Below are 21,149 nucleotides of genomic sequence, written 5' to 3' on the forward strand. Positions count from 1 at the left end.
CTGTCTCCCTACGCACATTCCTCTGTAAAAATAAAGGGACATCAAATACAACACTAAGATTGAGGAATTAAATCCTTATAAGCAGGAAATTCCAAAAACTGAAGGTTTCGCGAGTAATATTAAACTTTGCTGTGCTGCATATCCTGTGCATGTAACGATAGAGAACAAACAGAGTAATGGTCTATGATAACAAGGAAACGAGGAATAGAAAATGCTACATACATGCAATCTGGCAGACATTAATGTTAATGTAGAAACTTTAACTTTTGGTATTTGCTGACATTTCAAGACGTGATTTCTCAATCTTAACAATGCATTAGTGCTCGTTTTTGTATCATGTAGATTTTATAAATAAATACCTAGCTTTGAAGAAAAGCCTCAGCTTGGAAGAAAAAAATCAAGTTTGGAAGTAAAATTTTCCAAAGTCCATTAAGGTCAGATATTCAGAGATATTTAGGTACCTAAAGATGCAAATAGTAGGGTTGCTAAAGCATCTAGGTGTCTAAATCTCACATGATTTTTTATACCGTGCATTTCATTTTATGTGCCAGGCCTTTCTCCGCTGATCATTTTAGCAACTCCAGAACTTCATTATATCCTCTTTCCTTTCCACATGAAAACATGACTAGCTCTTTCTTGTGTTGCAGCTAAAAATGATGGCAAGCCAATTCAGAGATTTTTAACCTGGCTGCATTATAAAGCAAGCACACAATTACAAAGCTACTAAAATGAGGGTCAGAAACAATACTAAAATTTCACGTGCAGTCTAGCAGCTGGTATACATTCAAGGGTGAAATTCCAATAGTCGTATGCCATATAATCTGGATAAATATTTATGCTTGTAAAGGTTAAGAGACTCCAGGCACTATAAACTCTAGTCTGTCACATAGGCAAATGCAATTTAAGCCTTCTCAGAGTGACCTACCAATGACCTCTAGCAGTCTAGAGGCAATTCAGTCCCTTGAGGCAAAAAGTCAAAGGGAATCATAGGCCTCTGCCGAGCATTCAAACAGCACATTTAGATGCTAATAAAACCCAACTACATACTTCAGACTTGCTTTTGATCTTTAATGTTATTTGAAATTGCTGTTGTATTTATTTTTTCTTCTTGAGGGAATAGTACTGGGTTAGGGACAAGCCAATGCCAGAGAGAGGACAGCAAGTCAGCAAGATGACATATGGCTCATTTTAACCCCAACATCAAACCACCAAATTTGCAATATTGAAATGAAACAGTTATTAAAGACTTGTGTTTTTTACTGAACTAATAGGACAGAGATTTAACCCTCCAGTGTGATCTGTTGATTTGCCAATACTAAACATTTGCTCTAAAACGTGTATTGTTGTTGTTCCCCTAGAAGGCATAATATAATATATCTATGCCATCCCATCCATCACACTTGGTAGCTGTTTTCCATACCTGTTGTTATCTCTAGAACAAGAACATAATCAGCAAGTTTATAGCTTTGCTAATGCCATATTGAGGAGTGTTTATTTTAACTGGCAGTTTACATTTTGAAGCACAGCTTTATGACAATAAGATATATTTCTATCTGAGGAACTCATTAATAAATACTTCACTCCACAGGCGTTTTAGCTTTTATTTTGATTTGCTTGACACTGGCAGATTTCTTCTCTTGGCTTGTCCTCTCTGAACTTGCCGAGCACGAGCTCCAAATCCCAAGGACTGCAGCGATTCTGCTATGTACTTCTGGCAGGGGGATATGCACAGCATCACCAGCAATTTAGCATCGCCCCCTAAAAGCAGTAAAAAATACATACACACACACACACAGATTTTCAATGTGCTTTGATTTTCTGAATTGCACAGAAGCCACAGTAAGCTGCTGTCAGTTCTATAAATCAGAGTGCTACACAAAGAGCTATTCAAAGCATATGCGCTATTACAGTAAAGCTACGTGGGAGGGTCTCATTTAGCCAGTTGATCATTTACTGTGTAATTATAGAATGTTTCACCCCTTTCACTAACACATCTATGTGTACATTTTGGGTATGACTGCTTTGTTGTATTTGTAAAAATCAGCATCTCTAAAAGCCGAAGAGATCGCTTGTTACCTAAGTACTACAGAAGAAGGAAGAAGGGCTCATGGTGAAGCTTAAGGACATTTCTGAAACCATGCACACGAATAGCTGACATGTCCGGTTGTGTCACAGGTTGGGCACTAGGAATGCAAAATCCCAGTTAATCAGTTAAACATTAGGTTAACCTAACTTTTAACCAAGGAAGCGATATCCCGAGTGGGTGACTGCTCCAGCCTGAAGGGAGCAATCCCCTAGCCTGTGGGGGTGCCTCTCCCAACCCTGCATGGGGCTGGCTGCTGGCAGCCCTACATGCAGTGGCCAGCAGAGTTGGAGTACTCCTCTGCCTGCAGCAGGCTGTGGGCAGAGGACTGCTCCCAGGCACCAGTAAACATCACTGGTTAACCGTTTACATCCCTAATTGAAACTAACTCAGAGTTTAGGTAAAATATTGACAAGAGAACTTGCGTTGCCACCTTGGGCTCCTAACTCACTAGCCTATGCAGAACCCTTCACAATCCAGTGTCCCATGTTACAGAATTTGAAAATAGGCATGTTTCATCCCTTTCCAAAAAAATTGCTTCAGATATTTTGCCACACTTCAGTATTTTGCCTTTCACAGGGTGTGCTGATTTCCCAAGGTTGAATTTCAGGAAGAGGTGAATTAAGAATTCTGTGGCAATAAAGACAATATTCCCTTGGAAAATCTCTTCATATTATTGTCATCATACCTGAGATAGAACCAGGCATCTTAAAATCTTAAAGCATAAGCTGCTACAACCTGAGCTGAATCTCTCTAAGGGCTGTAAGAGAATCATATAGAGTAAACTCTTTCATATCCGGCGTTCTATTATTCAGAACTCTCAAATAAGCTGCATTTTAACCATAAGTAAATTGTTACATTTTCATAAGTACAGTATAGTGAAAGTCAGTACAAATAAATACAGCAAATACAGTATAAGTGTACAGTGTACAATACTGCTGTTATTGGTAAACAAAAGTACTCTGCATACATTTTTGCTTGTTTGTTCATATCTAATCTTTTTTTCTTTAGTGTTATGCGTTGCTGGGTATACCCCTCTGTTATTCAGAATATTTCAATATCCAGCAACCTCCTGGGCCCAGGGCTGCTGGAGATGAAAGAGTTTACTGTACTCTGTGGCTACGACACAGAAGGGATCTGTAAAAAAAAAAAAAAAAAAAAAAAAACACACACACACAGAAATCACCAATCACTACTGTACACTTGGATGAAACGTTAGGGTAGAGCAGCCCATTCAAACATCAAAAGGAGTTGCAACAGTTAAGTGGCTGCTGGGGTGTCTCCATTTATTGTTTTGCTATTATACATTTTGGATGTCAAGAACAATCATGAAACCTGCAAATTTGCTAGACACAGAGTATCAAGAAACCCCTGGAAGAGTTAAGCTTAACTTTTACAACTCACTTGCTATTAAACCTTAAATGAATGAATGAAGCTTCACTGCATCTTACAAGGTAGACCGCTGTTACATTAGTTTCCCAGGGAGAAAACCAAGACTCAGGAAAGTTAAATGACTTAAGCAGATCAGTGAGAAGAGAGTCCAGAACAGAACCCAGAGTTCTGACTCCCAGTGCTCAGGTACAGCCTCCCACACAATGCTGCTGTACACCTACACTTAGAACCTGTGTACAACGTTTCATGCTTCACAACTTTCACAAAAAACAGAAAACACTTATTTTCCATAGCAAAATGTGAAGAGAACGTTGGAAGATGAAATTTTACTCAGTTTTGTTACATAAAAGGCAAAAGAAACAATTACCTATGGAGTCCTGCAGTAGGTGGGTAAGTTTGCTGTTTCTATACGGAATGTGAGAGCGTTGCTCTGCTATTGCTCCAAGTACATCTGATAGAGCAGATAAGCTACGATTAATGAACGAGGTCTCTCTCAGGGCTACTCCTGTCACTCCAGACATACCTAATGCAATAGAGGGAAAACAACAGTCAAGAATAAATATTCTGAATAAACAAAAGGAACATCTTCACTCATCTCCTAAGCTCAGTGAACAAAACCTCTATGCTGGGTATATCCCTTGGATGTGAAGTGCAATTTTTTGTATTAATAATACATTTAAATACATTTCATAAACATGATTTACAACCACTCTTAAGTACTCATACGGACCCCACTGCTCTTGTATTTGAGCACCTCATAATCTTTGATGTATTTAACTGAAGTGTCTTTTGCAAAAAAAATCCAATATCCATATACTCTCTCTCTCTATATATATATATATAAAAAAATCAGAATACATTAGATTGTGTATTTTTTCTTGACTTTACTCCCTCATATAAAATGAGAAAATACAAGCAAAAATCACTCTTCATCTTGCAAATACCACATCACAAATGCAGGAGGAAAAAGTACTTCTGATACCATTGTGAGAATTATTAAGTCAAGTCAATATAAATCTGACATGTATGTTAATATGTGAAGAAGTTACAAAGTTCTTACCGCACACAATTTGTTAGACAGAATAGTAACTTTTACAGACCTTTTTGCCTTGGGAAAAAAATCACATTTTAATTTAAACAGCTATACAAACCACACTCAGGAATCACATCACCCATCGCTGGAAGGCAGCCAGCTCTGAGGTGAAATCTAAAAGCTGTTTAATAATGCACAATAGTACTACATTGCTGAATAACACCTAGCTTCTATTCTTATGAAAACTACCTTGCATGATCATGTGTGATTTGGGACTTTGCTTTTATTTCTCATCTATGCTTCTCTAACTGTACAATATCCTCTCTGTTCGTACTTGTCAGTTACTAAGGCAATAATTCAGGTGCTAATTCAGAGAGAAGACCGAAAGACAATTCAGCAGGACTGTATTTTTTAAATCATGGGGTACTGATTCACAGTGACTCAGAAAGAAAAGTGCCCTCTCTTGTAATTCCCTGCAAAAGGTAGCTATTGTCAGTGGATATGTACCATGGGAGAATTCAACTGATATTAAAGGGATAGGAAAGATCATCTCTTAATGCCTGGTCTACCCACAAACTTGCACCAGTTGAACTAAATTAATGCAACAGCATAACTTACTTAAACCTAAGTAGTGTGTGGTGACAAGTCATATGATGGACAATTCCTTCCCTTTTCCCTTGCTCCATGTGGGTAGTAATATGCTACCAGCACTTAAAAGCAGCCGACTAGTATTCTGGCCCACCTTCTCCATGCATGCAGCAGAGATATGGGGAAATCATGTAATGACATTGGGGGTAAGGGGTGAAGAGGGTTTTAACTCCCCATTTTCCTTTTGTGCAAAGGACAAGCCCTTGATCTGACTCAAATCTTTTATCAAGGTTTTTACAGCAAAGGTTAGTCAGGCAGATTTATAAGAAAATTAAAGAGTTTGCTGAGAACTAAAAATCTGGCTCACAGACAGTGAGAAAACACTCTACAATCACTTTGGATGTCCCTCAGGAGACCTATAAAGCTAAGGTGAAAAGGTGCATATATATGCATGAGATTCATGTACAACAAATGCTTTATAAATTGTTTCTCACTTAAACTTGTCCCAAACCTCAACTTTCAAAAGATTGTGCGCTAAAATCTGCTCTGAATTATACCTCTGTAAATCCAGAGTAATTTTGTTGTCTTCAGATTTTCACCAGCATCTTTAATAGCATGTAGGCCGCTCTCTGTATAGGTTATCAAGATCCTCAGCTGATGCAAGTCAGCATAGCCTCATTAACATCAGTGCTGATGTGCATCAGTTTACTCCTGTTGAGGATCTGGCCTATTGAGTACAGAGCAGCAAATGCTTGCCCTGGTCAAACTTGGGGAACAGACACACAGAATGTTGTCAATTACATGTTTATCAAAAGGTTTCTAATGTCCCCACCAAATTAAAAAAATAATATACTCTGATATGTTTTTATAGAACAAAAGTTAACAGTCACCAGCAGAAAGAACTCTTGGCAGTAATGTAAAGAGTTCTTTCATAAACACAGATTCAGTTTTCAAAACATTATTTCTGGAATGGTATATTTAGTTGTGTGGCTTTTCTTGGTAAGAAAGCTTGTCCTTTAGGAAATAATCAAGTTTTTCAAATTATTGTTTGCATAGAGGAGGAGGAAAGTCCTTTGAAGGAACGATGAAAACAATATTATATTTTCAATAGATCAACTTCCTTACAGATTTTTTTCCATAAGCAGGCAGAAAAACCCACACACAGCGCTATGTTCATGAAAAATATTTAGCGTATTTAAATAATATATGCACTTATTTCTACACAAAAATAAGAACATGCTAATTTTTATGTTTTTGGACTGTAAAAATGCAACTTCTAAAAACAGTCCAAACAAATAGTGCATATATACTCTGAGGGCATGTCTACACAGTAAAGTTATTCCGAAATAAGAGCCACCTACACCAGTGATATCCAAGAGAAATTTACCCCCCCTCCCCCAAGATTACTCACTGGAGTCGCTGCCACCATGTGAGCCGCCCCAGGGCTGAAGCTGTGCTGTGCGAGCTGCCCCGGGCTGAAACCGCCCCACGGCTGGAGCCCGCCAGAACTGGAGGTGCTGCCTCTGCTGCCAGGCATTCGTCGCTCCACGTGGTAGGGCGCATGCGCGGAGTGGCTGGAGAGATGCCCCATGTCTGTGGCTCTCCTGAGCTGCATTTCAACACACTACACTGCCCCGTTCGCCACGTATGGTGAACGGGGAGCGTAGTGGACACCCTCGGTCTACGCAAGGCAACTGTTCTTTTGATATAATTTTGAAATAGTGGTTGGCTTATTTCAAAATTGGTAAACCTCATTGTGTGAGAATAGCACATCTTTTGAAATAGGTTCTGTTAAGACAGAGAATAGAGCCCATTTTTTGAAATAAACCATAGTGCATCCAATTTCAAAATAGTTTGTATGTGTGTAGATGCTCTATTTCAAAATAGCTAAGTGCTATTTCAAAATGCATATTTGTGTGTAGCAGCATTATTTTGAAATAAATTCTTCTGGACTAGCTATTCCAGAATAAGGCTGTTGTGTAGACAAACCCTGAGCGTCACCATGGGCCTGACGGCCCACTGAGTTGCTTTAGCCTTATGTAAGCTGATCTTAATGAAGCCATCCCACTGTAAAAATGAGTAAAACAATGGTGAATTAGGGAACACACACATACAATCATATGACGTGGTTAAGACCTTGTGGCTACATTTATACTACAGTCCCCTTTTGAAAGAGGAATGCAAATGAATCAGATCAGAAAATTCAAATGAGGCATGGATTTATGTATCTCTTGCCTCATTTGCATATCCTTGCACGCTCTCGCTTCTGGAAGAGCCTTTTCTGGAAACAAAAGCAGCCACGTAGATGGGGTTTCTTTGAAAACAACCCCTGTTTTTGAAAGAACCCGTCTTCCAATTCTGTTTCTGGAAGAAGGGTTCTTTCAAAAAAGGGGTTTGTTTTCAAAAGAACCCCGTCTACATGGCTGTTTTGGCTTCCAGAAAAGGCTCTTCTGGACATGAGATCATGTGAGGATATGCAAATGAGATATGAGATGTGTAAATTCATGCTTCATTTACATTTCTGATCTCACTAATTTGCAGTCCCCTTTCAAAATGGGAATGTAGTATAGATGTAGGCCATAAGAGGTGATTAAGACACATGCAGCCAAACTCAAATGAAGATATACAAATACTTAGTTAATAAGCTAAATGAAATTACTATGTCCATGGGATGGAAGACTCTATGCTCTCAGTTCAAAATGGTCTTGTAATAAAAAGAACTGCTTACCAACACATTCGCTGCCAGCTAAATCCACCAGCTGTAGTTTAGTTTTGATGTGCTTCAGTTTCTCAGTAGATTCAAACTGCACTGGAGTAGAGGCTCTGGAAGGAAAGATGAATTTATCATCTTTCATTAGTTGAGGAACGGTGCAGAGATGCTCTTTACTTAGCCTTTCACTAGACTGTTCATCTGCCCAATGAGGACCTGGATAATGGAAACAAACAAGGAAATTAATTTTTACCATTACAAAATGGGAAGCAAAAAATTCAAAAGGTAATCCCGGTACCTCCTGTTTCAGGTAATTGTGTGGCTTGTAATTAGCAATCTAGGCAGGTTGCATTATTCAGATGCACAAGTATGAAATCTTGGTCTATCTTATTTCAGGCAGGTGATACCAATTACATAGCAAGGCTTTTTTTTTTTTTTTTTTTGTTTAATATCACTAGAACTTTCATCAATACATTCAGCTCCACACTTGTTTGGTAGAAAACAGAAACCACTAAGTCCCTCTGCCTGGTAGGGTATTTTTAAGAATGTGCAGGAAAAAAAATCATGTTTGCAATTGTCTGTTGTCCCTTGACAACTAAGACAGAGTGGGATTCTGTATATTTAAGAGCCCTGAGCTCTGCAGCCCATTTCTAATGCTGCTGGTCCTTCAACTACCACTGCTCTGGCCAGAATTGTTTCCCTTTCTTCTGTTTAAGGACTCTTCAGGTAGACTTTAGTACTCTTGCTTTTTTACGAGGCGTAATGCCAAAATTGACCTTGCATGGTCAACTGCAGAGTAATGCAGACAGAGTGCTGTGAAATTTAACATTCTTGACCTCCAAAGGTGTCCCACAGTGCCCCAATGTGCCCACTCTGGCCACCGCGTTCAGCTCTATGGCTTTCCAGGGGTGCAAAAACCAGCTCAAGAGAGTTTGAATTTCATTTCCTGTTTGGCCAACGTGGTAAGCAGCGCAGGCAGCACACCTCGGCATCACCCCTCAGCAACACATCTGGCCATGAGTTCTCAGGGTCACAGACAAGCTTCAGCATGGAGTGTGCAGGAGATCCAGGGCCTGACTGCAGTGCGGGGTTTGGGGGAGAGAGACACAAAATAATGCTGGCAGAACTACGACGCAGGAAAAGGACCCCAGCCATTTATGCCAAGATCTCACAGGGCATGGTGAAAAAAGGATAAACCAGGGATGCCCAGCAGTGCCATGTGAAAATAAAGGGGCTCAGGCACATGTACCAGAGGACAAAGGAAGCAAAGGGCTGTTCTGGGCCATGGCCACAAACATGCTGCTTCTATGAGCAGCTGCATGGGATTCTAAGTGGTGACCCAACTCCTGTCCCCATGGATACCTCCCAAGCAGTTCCTTAGGCAGCCGCTGGCAACAGCAAGCAAGACATGGAGGATGAGGAAGAGGAGAATGCTCAGCAGGTAAATGGAGTGGTTGAGCTCACTGACTGCCAGGAACTTTTTTAAGTTTGGAGCTCATCCCTCCTCCCAGGGCCTTTCGCAGCCTGACCCTGATGGCAGAGAGGGCACCTCTGGTGAGTTCTCATGTTGAATCATGCTGCAGATGGGCTAAAGCAATCAGGTATGAGCTGTGATGGCTGCTGTACCTACTCAGCCTAGGGTGCTCCACACACCTTAACGTGTCTGAGGATGGAGCGCTGGTCCTCCCTGCACATCTCCATAAAGCTCTCAGACAGGTACTCATTAATTCTTTTCATGAGCTTTCTGGGGAGCCCTGCCTTAGTCCAACCTCCATGATAGGACACCTTACCATGCTAAGCCACCAGTAAGTAATCTGGTATCATGGCACCACAGAGCAGTGAACATACAGACAAGCCTTGGTGCCCCATTCAGTCAGCACCCATTCCTTATCAATGTGTATTATTCTAAGGAGGCTCATATCAATCTTGGGTTATGCCTACACTAGGAAATAAAAGTCGAACTTACAAAGCTGAATTTGTCACACTGAATTTTATAAAGTCAAAGTTGAGTGGCCACACCTGCATCCCCACTAATCACATTTTGACTGTAGCAGCAGTGCATTGTGGGAACATATCCCACAGTTCCCTCAGCCCTGTTGCATTCTGTTTCCCGCCCCGCCCCGCCCCCCCCGGGCTCCAGAGCTGCATAATAGGAAAAAATTTCCTCTAAGTGGCTGTGAGAGTGTGATGTTATCTTCCCACATTGAATTGCCCTCAAAACAATTGGCCATTTTGCAGAAGTCTCTTTCCCCAATGAGATATTGTTTGAGTCATCTGTATCACGGACCTTTTAACCAAATGTAGCACCCGCTGTCATGGTCCCAGACTGCATTGATCTTGTTCCCCTCCCTTTGAAGCCAAACAGCCAATTTGCAGAAGGCAATTAGGAAAAGTGGGGAATGCCAGCAGGCATTGGTGTCCAGTGGTTAGCATCACTTCCTAGTAGTTAGGCACTCTTCCCGTTGAAACTCAGTGGTGCCCTCCGGGAAAAGAACACCTTTCATGGGAGAGGGCAGCACATCAGGGAACTGGAAATCCCACCTATTAGGGTGTCTGTGCCATGCTAACAGGAGCCTTAGTAGTCCCCTGGAACGAACACGTGAGAAATCAGTACAGGAACCAAATGGACTGATAAATGTGCTCAGGCTACAATAATCTATTTATGGGCATTTCGGGAAACCTGTAAATTTACTTGTGTTCAGTGGGGCAGGGCACCTGTTTGTCCCCACTCAAGAATTACTGTGCCTGCAAATAGCAATGGTGCCTTCCTCTGTTCTGACTGTGCCATACTAACAGGAACCTCACTGGTCCCCTGGGGAAAGAACACCTTTCAGGGGGCAGGGCAGCAAATCAGGGAGCGGTCAATCCCACATGTTACGGTGTCTGTTCTCCAGGTGTCTGTTTTGCCCCAAGAACTGCAGCAAACAGGACAATGCAGAGACTGTGCAGCTCCCCCAAGCCACACGATTTGGGAAGCAGGAGGTGGTGTGGGAAGCAGCCCCCAGTATAGCCATTTGTGGAGCTGGCCTCCCCAAACCTCTGGAGCCAGAGATCCCAGAGGAGGCGCCTGTTAGCATGGTGCGGGCACCAGGCCATAGGTAAGAAAACTTCCCCCTAGTGAGAACCAGCCCCTGAATATCTTTGCCATGGAGGGCAGTGGGAGACTCCCCCTCCCCACCAATGACAGCAAGCCCCTGAAAATCTCTCTTGCCTTTCTCACCTTTGCTGCACACAAGCCAGGACATGGTCCTGCGTGGTCTACACTGCACCACAAGCACATGGTTTTATTGGGTTGGGGGCTAGCCATGTGATGGGGCTGGGTGGGGGACAGACCCTGACTGTGTGGCACCTGCTGGGGGGGAAGGGGACTGCCCCCATACAAACGTGAACCGCAGAAAAGAAGTTTCTCAGCCTCTCATACAAGCATGACCCCCACAGCCAAGCCAGCAACTGGTATGATGGGGTGGGGACTGGCCCACCCCATGGCACCAGGGAGCTAGACATGTGGTGAGGTCGGGGCTAGACCACAGACCACATGGCACCTGTGGGGGAACAGGGTCTCCATGTACAAAAGTGAAGCGCTGAAACAAATAGCCTGTCCTGCTATATCCTGTACAGGGAAGACGCATTTACCCCACACAGGGCAGGACATGTCACCCCTGCTCTTTGATGTGCCAGTGATTCATCCCAACAGCCAAGCTGCCATGTGGTGTGGCGCCGTGGGGACTAGCCTGCCAGCTGAACTGAGACCATGTCTCTCCTGATGGCTCCAGGCTGGGGCTCTTTTTCATGGCTAGCTGCGATCGCCATGCTGCTCATAAAGAAATGAATTCAAAATGCTGGACTTCCTGTTTCCTACTTCCTGCACACCTGCAGCACATGGGAGGTGAAAGTGGAGAGAATGTATTGTGGGATGCCCGTGGGACCCCTCTGGAAGCCAATAAAATTGATTTAAAGTAATGCTGTTTCCACACTGGCATTAATACAACCTTTTAAATTCAAACTTGGTGTTAGGTGTGGTCGGAGTAAGAAAAGCAACCTCCGCGCTCCCAAAAACCAGCCTAATGGTATTTGCAGTGAACACAGTGACACTGTAAAATCAAACTGCCTTTACGCTGTAATGTAGACAGAGGCTTGGCAACCTAGACAAAGCAGGGGAAATAGCATTAAGTTATTATGACAATGCAAGCTGCTCCACCATGCCTGGATCAACCCCCTCCCCTGGGCTCCTGGGGAAAGGGAACCTTTCAATGTCACAGCCAAAGGTTGGGGGGGCACATGGCAACCGTGAGAGTCACACACACAACCACAAGGAGAAAAGCACAATCTGCCCTGTCGTGCCCTGGCCTCAGACCCTGGACTGCTGGGGGAAGGGAAAGTTTCACTGTCCCAGCAGAGCAGGGAGGAGAAGCAAGCGGCAACTGTGAGGGCAACACAGCCCCAATACCACACACTGCTCTGCCATGCTCTGGCCCCCTCATTGGGCTGCTGGGGGAAGGGACACTCGCTGTCCAAGCCAAGGATGGGATTGGGGAAGCTCACAGCGCCCACAAGCGACCCACACCACTGACAGCACAAGCTGCACTGCAGCTCCCTCACCTGCTTGCAGTGTGCACAGCTGCAGAAACTGCATTTGGAATCACAGGCTTGAAAGCATACCCCAGTCTGCCTTCCCACGGCTACGTCTACACGAGCCCCAAACGTCGAAATGGCCACGCAAATGGCCATTTCGAAGTTTACTAATGAAGCCCTGAAATGCATATTCAGCGCTTCATTAGCATGCGGGCGGCCGCGGCACTTCGAAATTGACGCGCCTCACCGCCGCGCGTCTCGTCCCGACGGGGCTCCTTTTCAAAAGGACCCCGCCTGCTTCGAAGTCCTCTTATTCCCATGAGCTGATGGGAATAAGGGGACTTTGAAGCAGGCGGGGTCCTTTAGAAAAGGAGCCCCGTCGGGACGAGACGCGCGGCGGTGAGGCGCGTCAATTTCGAAGTGCCGCGGCCGCCCGCATGCTAATGAAGCGCTGAATATGCATTTCAGGGCTTCATTAGTAAACTTCGAAATGGCCATTTGCGTGCCCATTTCGAAGTTTGGGGCTCGTGTAGACACAGCCCACAACTGGAAGCGAACTGAGTCAAGCTGGTCCCTTAGGATCTCTGTGTAGTACCTGCTTCACAGAGGATGCTTAAAATTCAAAAATTTGTCCTTGCACATAACACATCCCTACTGTTTGCCACACAGACTCTTCCATGGAATTTCATTGTGTGTTGTAAAACTTATCACAATCACAGTCAATGTATCTCCCTCATGTCTGGCCTTCACTTATGTATTTGGCTCATTGACCATCACTCCACCCCCGCATCTCACCCGGCTGTCAGACTGGCACAGATCCGAAGGAGAAAACTTCTCATACCCTCAGAGATAGAGGAGCTGTTGGCTTACATAGAAAAGAATACAACCCTCTCCTCAACCCACAACAAAAGTTACTGACACAAAATCTGACAAGATCTCAGCCAGCGCTGGATTTAAGCCCCATTTCCAAAGACTAACTACCATCCCTTAGCTTCCTGATTTTATCTACTGCTTAGTTCTTCAGTGCCTACCATTTAGCAATTTGCTGCACCTAGGTCTTAAGCAAGGTGTGGCTCTTATTACAGTGGCAGACCTCATTGTCCCAATTCCACCTTGAGGTTCCGTTTTGGAATGGTTCTTTGCAAATTGCTCATACATAATGCTCATTCAGCTACAACAGATCGTATTCTGTGATCCCGAAACTTGAGAGTTCTCCATCAATCAACTTATGGCAGAAATGCCTATTTGGCCTTGCTGTGAGGCTTAACGAAGGGTGGTGCAGTAACTGGCATTGCATATGAGCTATGAATGACTGCAGGAAGCCCAGACTAAACAAGATGGCAATTGAGTTAAAATGGCTGCATTTTGTCTAACCATGTCTGTCTGCCTGATTGACAAGGATCTGGACCTGGATAGATCTAACATCTGGACTGGTGGAGCTGCAGCATCCAAACTAACTGTGTCTTTTGGCAGGCACTGCAGGTAAACGAGGGCACCGTTTGTTCTGTTTTGCTAATATCCTCTGTTTAATTTCCGATAAAGATCTGAAGAAAAATGTTTTAAACATTTTCCACTTCCTAAACCCATACTGTTGTTGCAGGGTCTGAAGGAGACAGACCACAGTGCTACAAATATAGAATCTAATTACAACATGAGCAAAAGGAAGAAAAGGAAACAAAGTTAACTCCACATGAGCTAGAACTGCTCCTTATGCAAGACTGCAAACCTATAAGTGACCCCAGAAAGCAAGAAGGGATACAATGATAATATAACACAGGTTTTGCCACAGTTGATAAGATCCTTCTCGGTTTGTTTACTCTAGCAGAGAACAAAGCCAAACCTCCTTAACACACCTGGCTAGTTGTGTAATGTGGTATATAAAGAGAAAAATCTTTCCTACCCTAGTGGTGATCATCATATGCCCTGAAGCATAAACTTTGTTTAAACCCTGATTTTAGCACTGAATAAGTCCTTGTAAAATTATATGATTCTATGCCTGTTAGCCAGTAAGAGAAAAAATTGTATTACTACCATACCATAGCCAATTTAATACTGAAATGCTGTAAGTACTATAGCAGTGTATGAAAACCATCACACAATATTAGGAGCGGTTTTAAGAAAATATCTCCAACATCACAACATTATCAAAACAAAAAAGCAGTAAAGTAGCACTTTAAAGACTAACAAAATAATTTATAGGTGAGCTTTCGTGGGACAGACGCACTTTTTCAGACCATAGCCACACCAGAACAGACTCAATATTTAAGATATAGAGAACCAAAAACAGTAATCAAGGGTGACAAATCAGAAAAACATTATCAAGGTGAGCAAATGAGAGAGCGGGGGGACGGGGGAGATGGTCAAGAATTAGATGAAGCCAAGTATGCAAAAGAGCCCCTATAGTGTCCCAGAAAATTTGCATCCTGGTTCAAACCACAAGGTGTTCAGAAAAATAGTCAAAAAAGTCAAACCAGAAACAAGCAGGGGATTTAAAGATTGTAGCAAGAGCCAGTCTGAAGAGAGAAAAGAGCAATAAAAAAATCCCTCAACCCAGATACAGCATTTCTGACACAAATGTTTCTACGTGTATTTTACTGCTACCCTACTTACCAAAGCTATCTGCAGAGACATCCTTTGCGCTTATTGTCAATGTCACTACCAGATGAGACCGAGAGGAATGAGCATGCACCAGGGTTGGATGTTTGACCCTTAGCTGGAGACCTTTATCAACTAGTTGTAAGAATTCAACAGCATTTTCAACAGTCCTGGCAAAACAGTATAGTGTCAGCTGATAGCAAATGTCACATTAAAAATTTGGCAATCTGAACATGAATCTGACAAAGTTCTCTTATGTATCTCTTAGTTCTCAACCTTGCCTCCAAAATGCTCCCTGTGCCTCCTTTGCTAACTATCAGGGTGGCCAACAGACTTTGCCAGGCTCTGGACAGGATGCGTGTGGGGGCAACTCCAGGCCACCAGAAGGGGCTTGACCACAGGCAGAAGAGGCGGTGCTGGGATAGCTTCACCTGTGGCAGTCACGGAGCACTATAAGTAAGCTGCACTGTATTATTGCCTCATGACTGAAGGCCCCCAGCACTATATAGTGCAGCTTACCTGGGCACAAATCACTATATAGCCAGCCATGCCTGGGCAGCTTTCACTTCATAGCTTGTCATGCTTGTTAGGTAAGAACCATTAAAGTTAGGCAGCAGGGACTAAAGCCGTAAAACAGGCAAAAGAAAAAACAAACACAAAGAAATGACTTCATCATTTTCATTTATTTCACAGGAAAATGCAGAAAAAAGAGGAGATTAAATACTGGAAACACCCAGCACCTGGTGAAAATGAGTCCCTGAACTGGATAAATAAATGCAAGGCTCCTTTTCCACATGCACAATGGTTTCAAATCTGCCAGTGTTCTGCTTTGCTGGTCTGTAAAATACCAGTTCTTCCTCAATGCTCCTGATATCTGGTAACAGACAGCTATGGGAGTTTGAAGAACTGTGACAAGAGCGAAGAGCTCAACATCTGCACCCAAGACTTTGTCTTGCTTTATTTGGCTTTGGAGCAAATACTTCTTCACAGAAAGACCAACCAAGGCTTTGAAAGCTTCTTTATATTCAGGAGATTTCATCACATTCACAGCAGCAGCCCTGCCTGCAGCATAGTAGCCTTCAGACAATGCAGAATGAAGGACTCATTTTGACTGGGAGTTGGGTGTTAATATTTAATTTCCTTTTTTTTTCCTCCATTGTCCTACAAAATAAATGAAAATGATGAAGAATGTGAACAGTCATTTCTTTGTGTTTTATATTTTTCTTCATGTCTTACCATTTTGGAAAGATCTCACCATTTTCGAATGGCTGAGGCCTGATTAACGAGTTGAAGTAATGGATAACAAAGAGTAACTGTGGCAGTGTTAATTTCAAATAAATACATTTGGCTTTAAAATTTAAGTGGTCAACTTTTCAGAAACACCTGCTTCTCTACCATTGGTGGTGGAATGAAAATTTCATACCTTCATATGACTTTTCCTCTGCATCCATGGCATGCTCTGCACCTAAGTTCATTTTTCAAGCAGAGCATACTATATAGTGAAAGTTGCCTAATTAGTCATTCTCACCCAGGTGAAAGTCACTACATTTAGTGTATGTTGCCTCGGTGAGGAGCACTATATAGTGATTGCTACCCATTTAGTGCCTCCTGCAATGGCACAGGGTGCAAATGACAGTCTGCTGTGCTTGGATGAACTGTGTGGACTGCCTCACTTGGGAGGAGGAAGCCCAAGAACTCAGAGGTGCAGAAGAAAGAGCCAATACAACGCTGGACTGGGAGCAAAAGCGTTTGCAGGGTGCTCCTACTTAAAAGCAAGGATGCAACTGAGCCCCAATTAGCCTTAATCCAATCCTTGCTTCTTTTCAAGAATATAGAGTACAGTTGAGGGTGCACTAATTTGGGTGGAAATCAAATTTAACCCAAAGTCTTTTACATTATAAAACTGAATTTTAATAGAAAGGACACTAAAGCTTTGTGCTTAGCTGTAAATAAGTGTAGTCCAAGGACCAGTGCATTTCAGCCCCAGCCCTGGGAACTACAAGTTGTGGACTACAAACTGCAGCATGCTGGGAGGACTCCCTAGTTCCTGCCAGGATGTGCACCCTGACCCCCCAGCAGGGTCTCAGCAGAGACTGAGCTGAAGCAACGTGCAGGCTGCAGGCAGAGTAGTGGGACTGCTGAACTGTGATCCGCTTTTGCGTTTTTCTACAGAGTAAAGACTGTTCTTGGTGGTTTGTCTGAGTGGGTCTGGTCTGAGGTACACACACACATTAACACACAACGCAGAGCATACCAAGGAGCCTTCGGCCTAGTCTCCCAAGTTATGCAAGAAATCGCAAGGCTTCCCCTATGGTGATTAACCTGACACTGGGCTAGTGGACAGGAGGGGTTACATAAGTAAGAAGAAAAAATAATCCTTTCTAGAATACTACAGTGCCTGAAATTCCACAGACAGGAAAACTTTAAATCCTGCATGCTGGAAAAAGCAATTTTACAGTTTCTTTGTAGATTCCAGTTTTGCACAGACAGTTCAAAAGACAGAAAACATGTCAATGAATACAAATAACCATGAAGAAAAAAAAATTACGTCTCTTCAACTCTTCAGAATATTGTCTGTATTTTATCAAAATTTTCTGGCAATAATAAAAAACCACATAAACAAATTTCAAGTGGTTGCTTATGTTACTAAAATCCACAAGATAAAAATACTGCGGTCAGTTATTTCCATTGAGAATGCAGTTTGTTTTAATCCATGAAGGACAAAGATACTTCTTGCTCTGACTTCCAGTTCCCACTGGAGCAGCACAGAACAGCCTTAGACGGGCATTACAAGTGCAGCACTGTGGAGAACAAAATCATGTTTTCACCAACAACAGAACATTTTATGATTTTGGGCTGAACTGTTCAGTATGATGGACATTTTCTGAGAAGAAAACTAGTGTTTGCTCTCACAAGAGTGAGAGAAGATAGTGGTCTTGACTTGTTAGGACATGATTTTTACCATCAACAATGTGTAGCTCGAAGCCTTATGGGAAAAAATGGAAATACTATACATTGACTGTGCACTGGACATGTACATATCATGGGCTTGATTCTCACTTACAATACTGTGATAGCGTACCTGCAGATTACATCCACTTCATAGCCCTGATACACTGTCAAACCTGATTTAAAGGAGAATCAACCCCCTACACAGATATGCTGTGGAACATGGCTATCTAAAAATAGAAGAAACAGACACTAGAAAGGATAGTTTAGCAATCCACACCTTTGGTTTGAACAACCTAGCCTCTCTGAGCTCACAGGTTCGAATTCCAACTAGCGCCAAGGTATCTACTATGAACAGGCATTTTGGCTGACCATTTATAAAAGAAAACCTTCTCTCTTCTGTCTGAGTATTAAAGGCTTATGACATTTTTTTAAGAGTCTGATTTGCTCTGGTACATTTGAAAGGAATTCCCTTCCTGGCCTTTCTGGAAAAGTATCACAGACTTTAACAGGAATTAAACCAACAAATTCTATAAAATCTTACAGAATTTAATTTAATATTTAATAACCTTTCTGTAAGTTTTTTCTATGCTATTTCATAAAATTCTAGAATGGTCTAAAAATTCAATAAAAAGATAATAATTGTCTATGAATTTCCACAGGGCTTTTTTCACATCATTCTGATAGTTCTGCAATGTGCTAAGAATTGGCCATCCCCACTTTACAGCATTTCAAAGCTGCTGTATGGAGGATCCCTTCTCTTGGCGGTCACTCAGTAATGAGTATAGGATATCTTCATGTCACCCTCCTATTTGTGAATCTGTTGATGGCTAAGCAGCCAAATTCTGGAGCCACAGTTCTTACCGCAGAAGGGGCAGGTGGTGATAACTGTCGGAAGGGTGCAGGAGGAGGATGCATACAATTGTTATAAGACATCTTGGGAAGGAAGATGGTAAATAAATATACAAGAGTATCAATAGTATTATCATTATCATAATGTTCAGATTGAGACTGGAAGCCAAGTGTGATACTTTTTTATGTACTTGGGGAAGGAATGTGTGCTCAAAAATACTCATTGCCAATAACTGTCTCCATGCTTTGTAGTTGACACATGCGGTAACAACACTGTATCATGATCTCGCAATAATGATTTACTTTTTGTACTCACTCATAGGTAAGCAATGGCACATCGCTCTTGCCTTCTTTGGTTGTGACAACATCACGTTTAGTGCCGAATACAGTTCCACAGCTGTCTTTGGCCAGAAGATCAAAAATTTCGTTATTATATACTTCTACAACAGAAACCTCAACCCAGTGACTTCCTGGTGGCTTTTCTGAAATAAGCCTGAAACGAATTACAGAAAAGAAAATGACAAAGCTAAAAAAAGCTGAAATCAAATCCTAAGTAAACCATCCTTAAGAAACAGTCTCATCTCGGGGCTGATTACAGTCTGATGAAAATACTTCTCAACATCCACAATCATAAGAATATGTAAAGGCTGAAGAACAAGAACATACACACTGAAATTATAGCGTAAATATGTCACAGGGAGAAAATTACCTTGTTTTGGCTACATTTAAAGAATTTAAAACTCTCAATTTAAGTTCCAGAAAAAAAAATCTCATTCTCTTCCCTTATTTGAAGTACTTGGATATGCATATGTAAAATATTAAAAGAGGGTTAAGAAAGAGCACAGGGTGATAATTTAGACGCAAATGTAAATTTAATGGACTTGCTGCCAAAGCTGCTAAAATTGTAAATCATCTTGAAAAGTTAAATCTACATGGCAAGAATATCATGTGCTGAAGAGATCTGTGTAAACTAAAAAGCTTGTCTCTTATCAACAGAAGCTGGTCCAATAAAAGATATCATCTCACCCCCCCACCCCTTCTTGCTAATATCCTGGGACAAAACACAGATATAACTATACAGATTGCACCTCTCTTGTCCAGCACCCTCAGGATTGGACTGGTGTCAAATTTGCCAGACCATGAAAGGTCAATATTGTCTAACACATTACCGACACTTCCACTGTTTACTGCGCTCTTAGAAGACTGTTAGGTGTAAATTACAGCTAAATAACAGCACAGAACTCTGACAGCCAGGACTGGTGGCCATAAACAAACTTTAGGGGACCACAGGAAATTTGATAAGTGGTCGTCTGGCTAACTAAAATTATTACGTATGTTGCCAGACGAGAGAGTTCCAGATTAAAGAAGTTCAACCTGTACTGCAAACTACTTGCTTTTTTCCCCTTTTGCATGAAATGTAAATACAGGCGTTCGAACCTTAGTCTCATTCCCATAGTCAGCAATACCTGAACACTTCTTCTGTGGCTCTAGGAATAATTCCTAGTAGTGGTTCATCTTCTATTGAAAGAGTGACATCATCCTCAGACTGTGGTCCCAACATTGTGTACGTCTTCCCACTCCCTGTTTGTCCATAAGCCATAATACACACATTATAGCTGAAAAAAATAAAAAAGGTCAGGTTTTCTTATGCCAGTTTTTAAATAAATTAATTTAGCATTAAACCAAAAAGCATCTAGTTCCAAAAATGCATATTTTAAGATATTTAATTTTATAAACAAAAACCAAATTTATTTCCATATGGTCTTTTTGTAGATCTCAAAAGTCTTTTGCTAACCTACATTAAGTAACTTCACAGCAATTCTGAGGTAGATTTGTTTTTGAGTGGATGGGAAGAGTAAGCCATAAAATTAACAATTTGGAATATACACAAATTTGCAACAAAATACTAAAGGTGTTGTCATCAAGGGACCGCGGTGAGTTGCTTTCACTAGACCAGTGCTCCCCTCCAGGGCCAGCCAGGGATTAAAAGTGAGGGTATGCCTACACAGCAGCCTAATTGCAAAATAAGTTTATTAATATTGATTTTGTAACTCTGGATTTTATAAATTTGAATTTGACTATCCTCACCTCCCTACATGCTCTTCACAAGGTCAACTTATTGCCGCCAGACTCAATCAACAAACATCAACTGTTGCAGCAGTGCATTATGGGAACCTATCCCAGAGTTCCCTCGTCCCTGCAGCATTCTGAGTATGTTTGCTGGTATTTGACATCATCTTTCCACATTGCATTGCCCTCATTCCTCTCCCGTATTAAGCAAATGTCCATTTTTTCCAGTTGGAAGGAAGGAAGGAAGAGTAGGGCATCAACAAAGATGGCAAAGTTAACAGCAATCTCTTTCTTCTGTTACTGAA

The 21,149-nt window shown here is 42.0% G+C and overlaps 1 protein-coding gene and 1 long non-coding RNA gene across 2 annotated transcripts in view; one reads left to right on the plus strand and one right to left on the minus strand.

Moving 5' to 3' along the window:
• Positions 1-19,794, plus strand: part of LOC142010358 (uncharacterized) — a 34,222-nt gene extending 14,428 nt beyond the window's left edge. Inside the window, exons 2-3 of the long non-coding RNA XR_012644775.1 lie at positions 13,778-13,860; positions 19,097-19,794. This is a non-coding gene — a long non-coding RNA (uncharacterized LOC142010358). The remainder of the gene's footprint in view (positions 1-13,777; positions 13,861-19,096) is intronic.
• Positions 783-21,149, minus strand: part of KIF25 (kinesin family member 25) — a 74,313-nt gene continuing 53,946 nt past the window's right edge. The window contains exons 10-15 of the mRNA XM_074988675.1: positions 20,241-20,390; positions 19,091-19,267; positions 14,989-15,143; positions 7,825-8,022; positions 3,843-3,998; positions 783-1,758 (exon numbers count right to left, since the gene is read on the minus strand). Coding sequence (XP_074844776.1) covers positions 1,601-1,758; positions 3,843-3,998; positions 7,825-8,022; positions 14,989-15,143; positions 19,091-19,267; positions 20,241-20,390 — 994 coding nt within the window. The 3' untranslated portion in view covers positions 783-1,600. The remainder of the gene's footprint in view (positions 1,759-3,842; positions 3,999-7,824; positions 8,023-14,988; positions 15,144-19,090; positions 19,268-20,240; positions 20,391-21,149) is intronic.

The sequence above is a fragment of the Carettochelys insculpta genome, chromosome 3, assembly GCF_033958435.1.
Source record: "Carettochelys insculpta isolate YL-2023 chromosome 3, ASM3395843v1, whole genome shotgun sequence".
Lineage (NCBI taxonomy): Eukaryota > Metazoa > Chordata > Testudines > Carettochelyidae > Carettochelys > Carettochelys insculpta.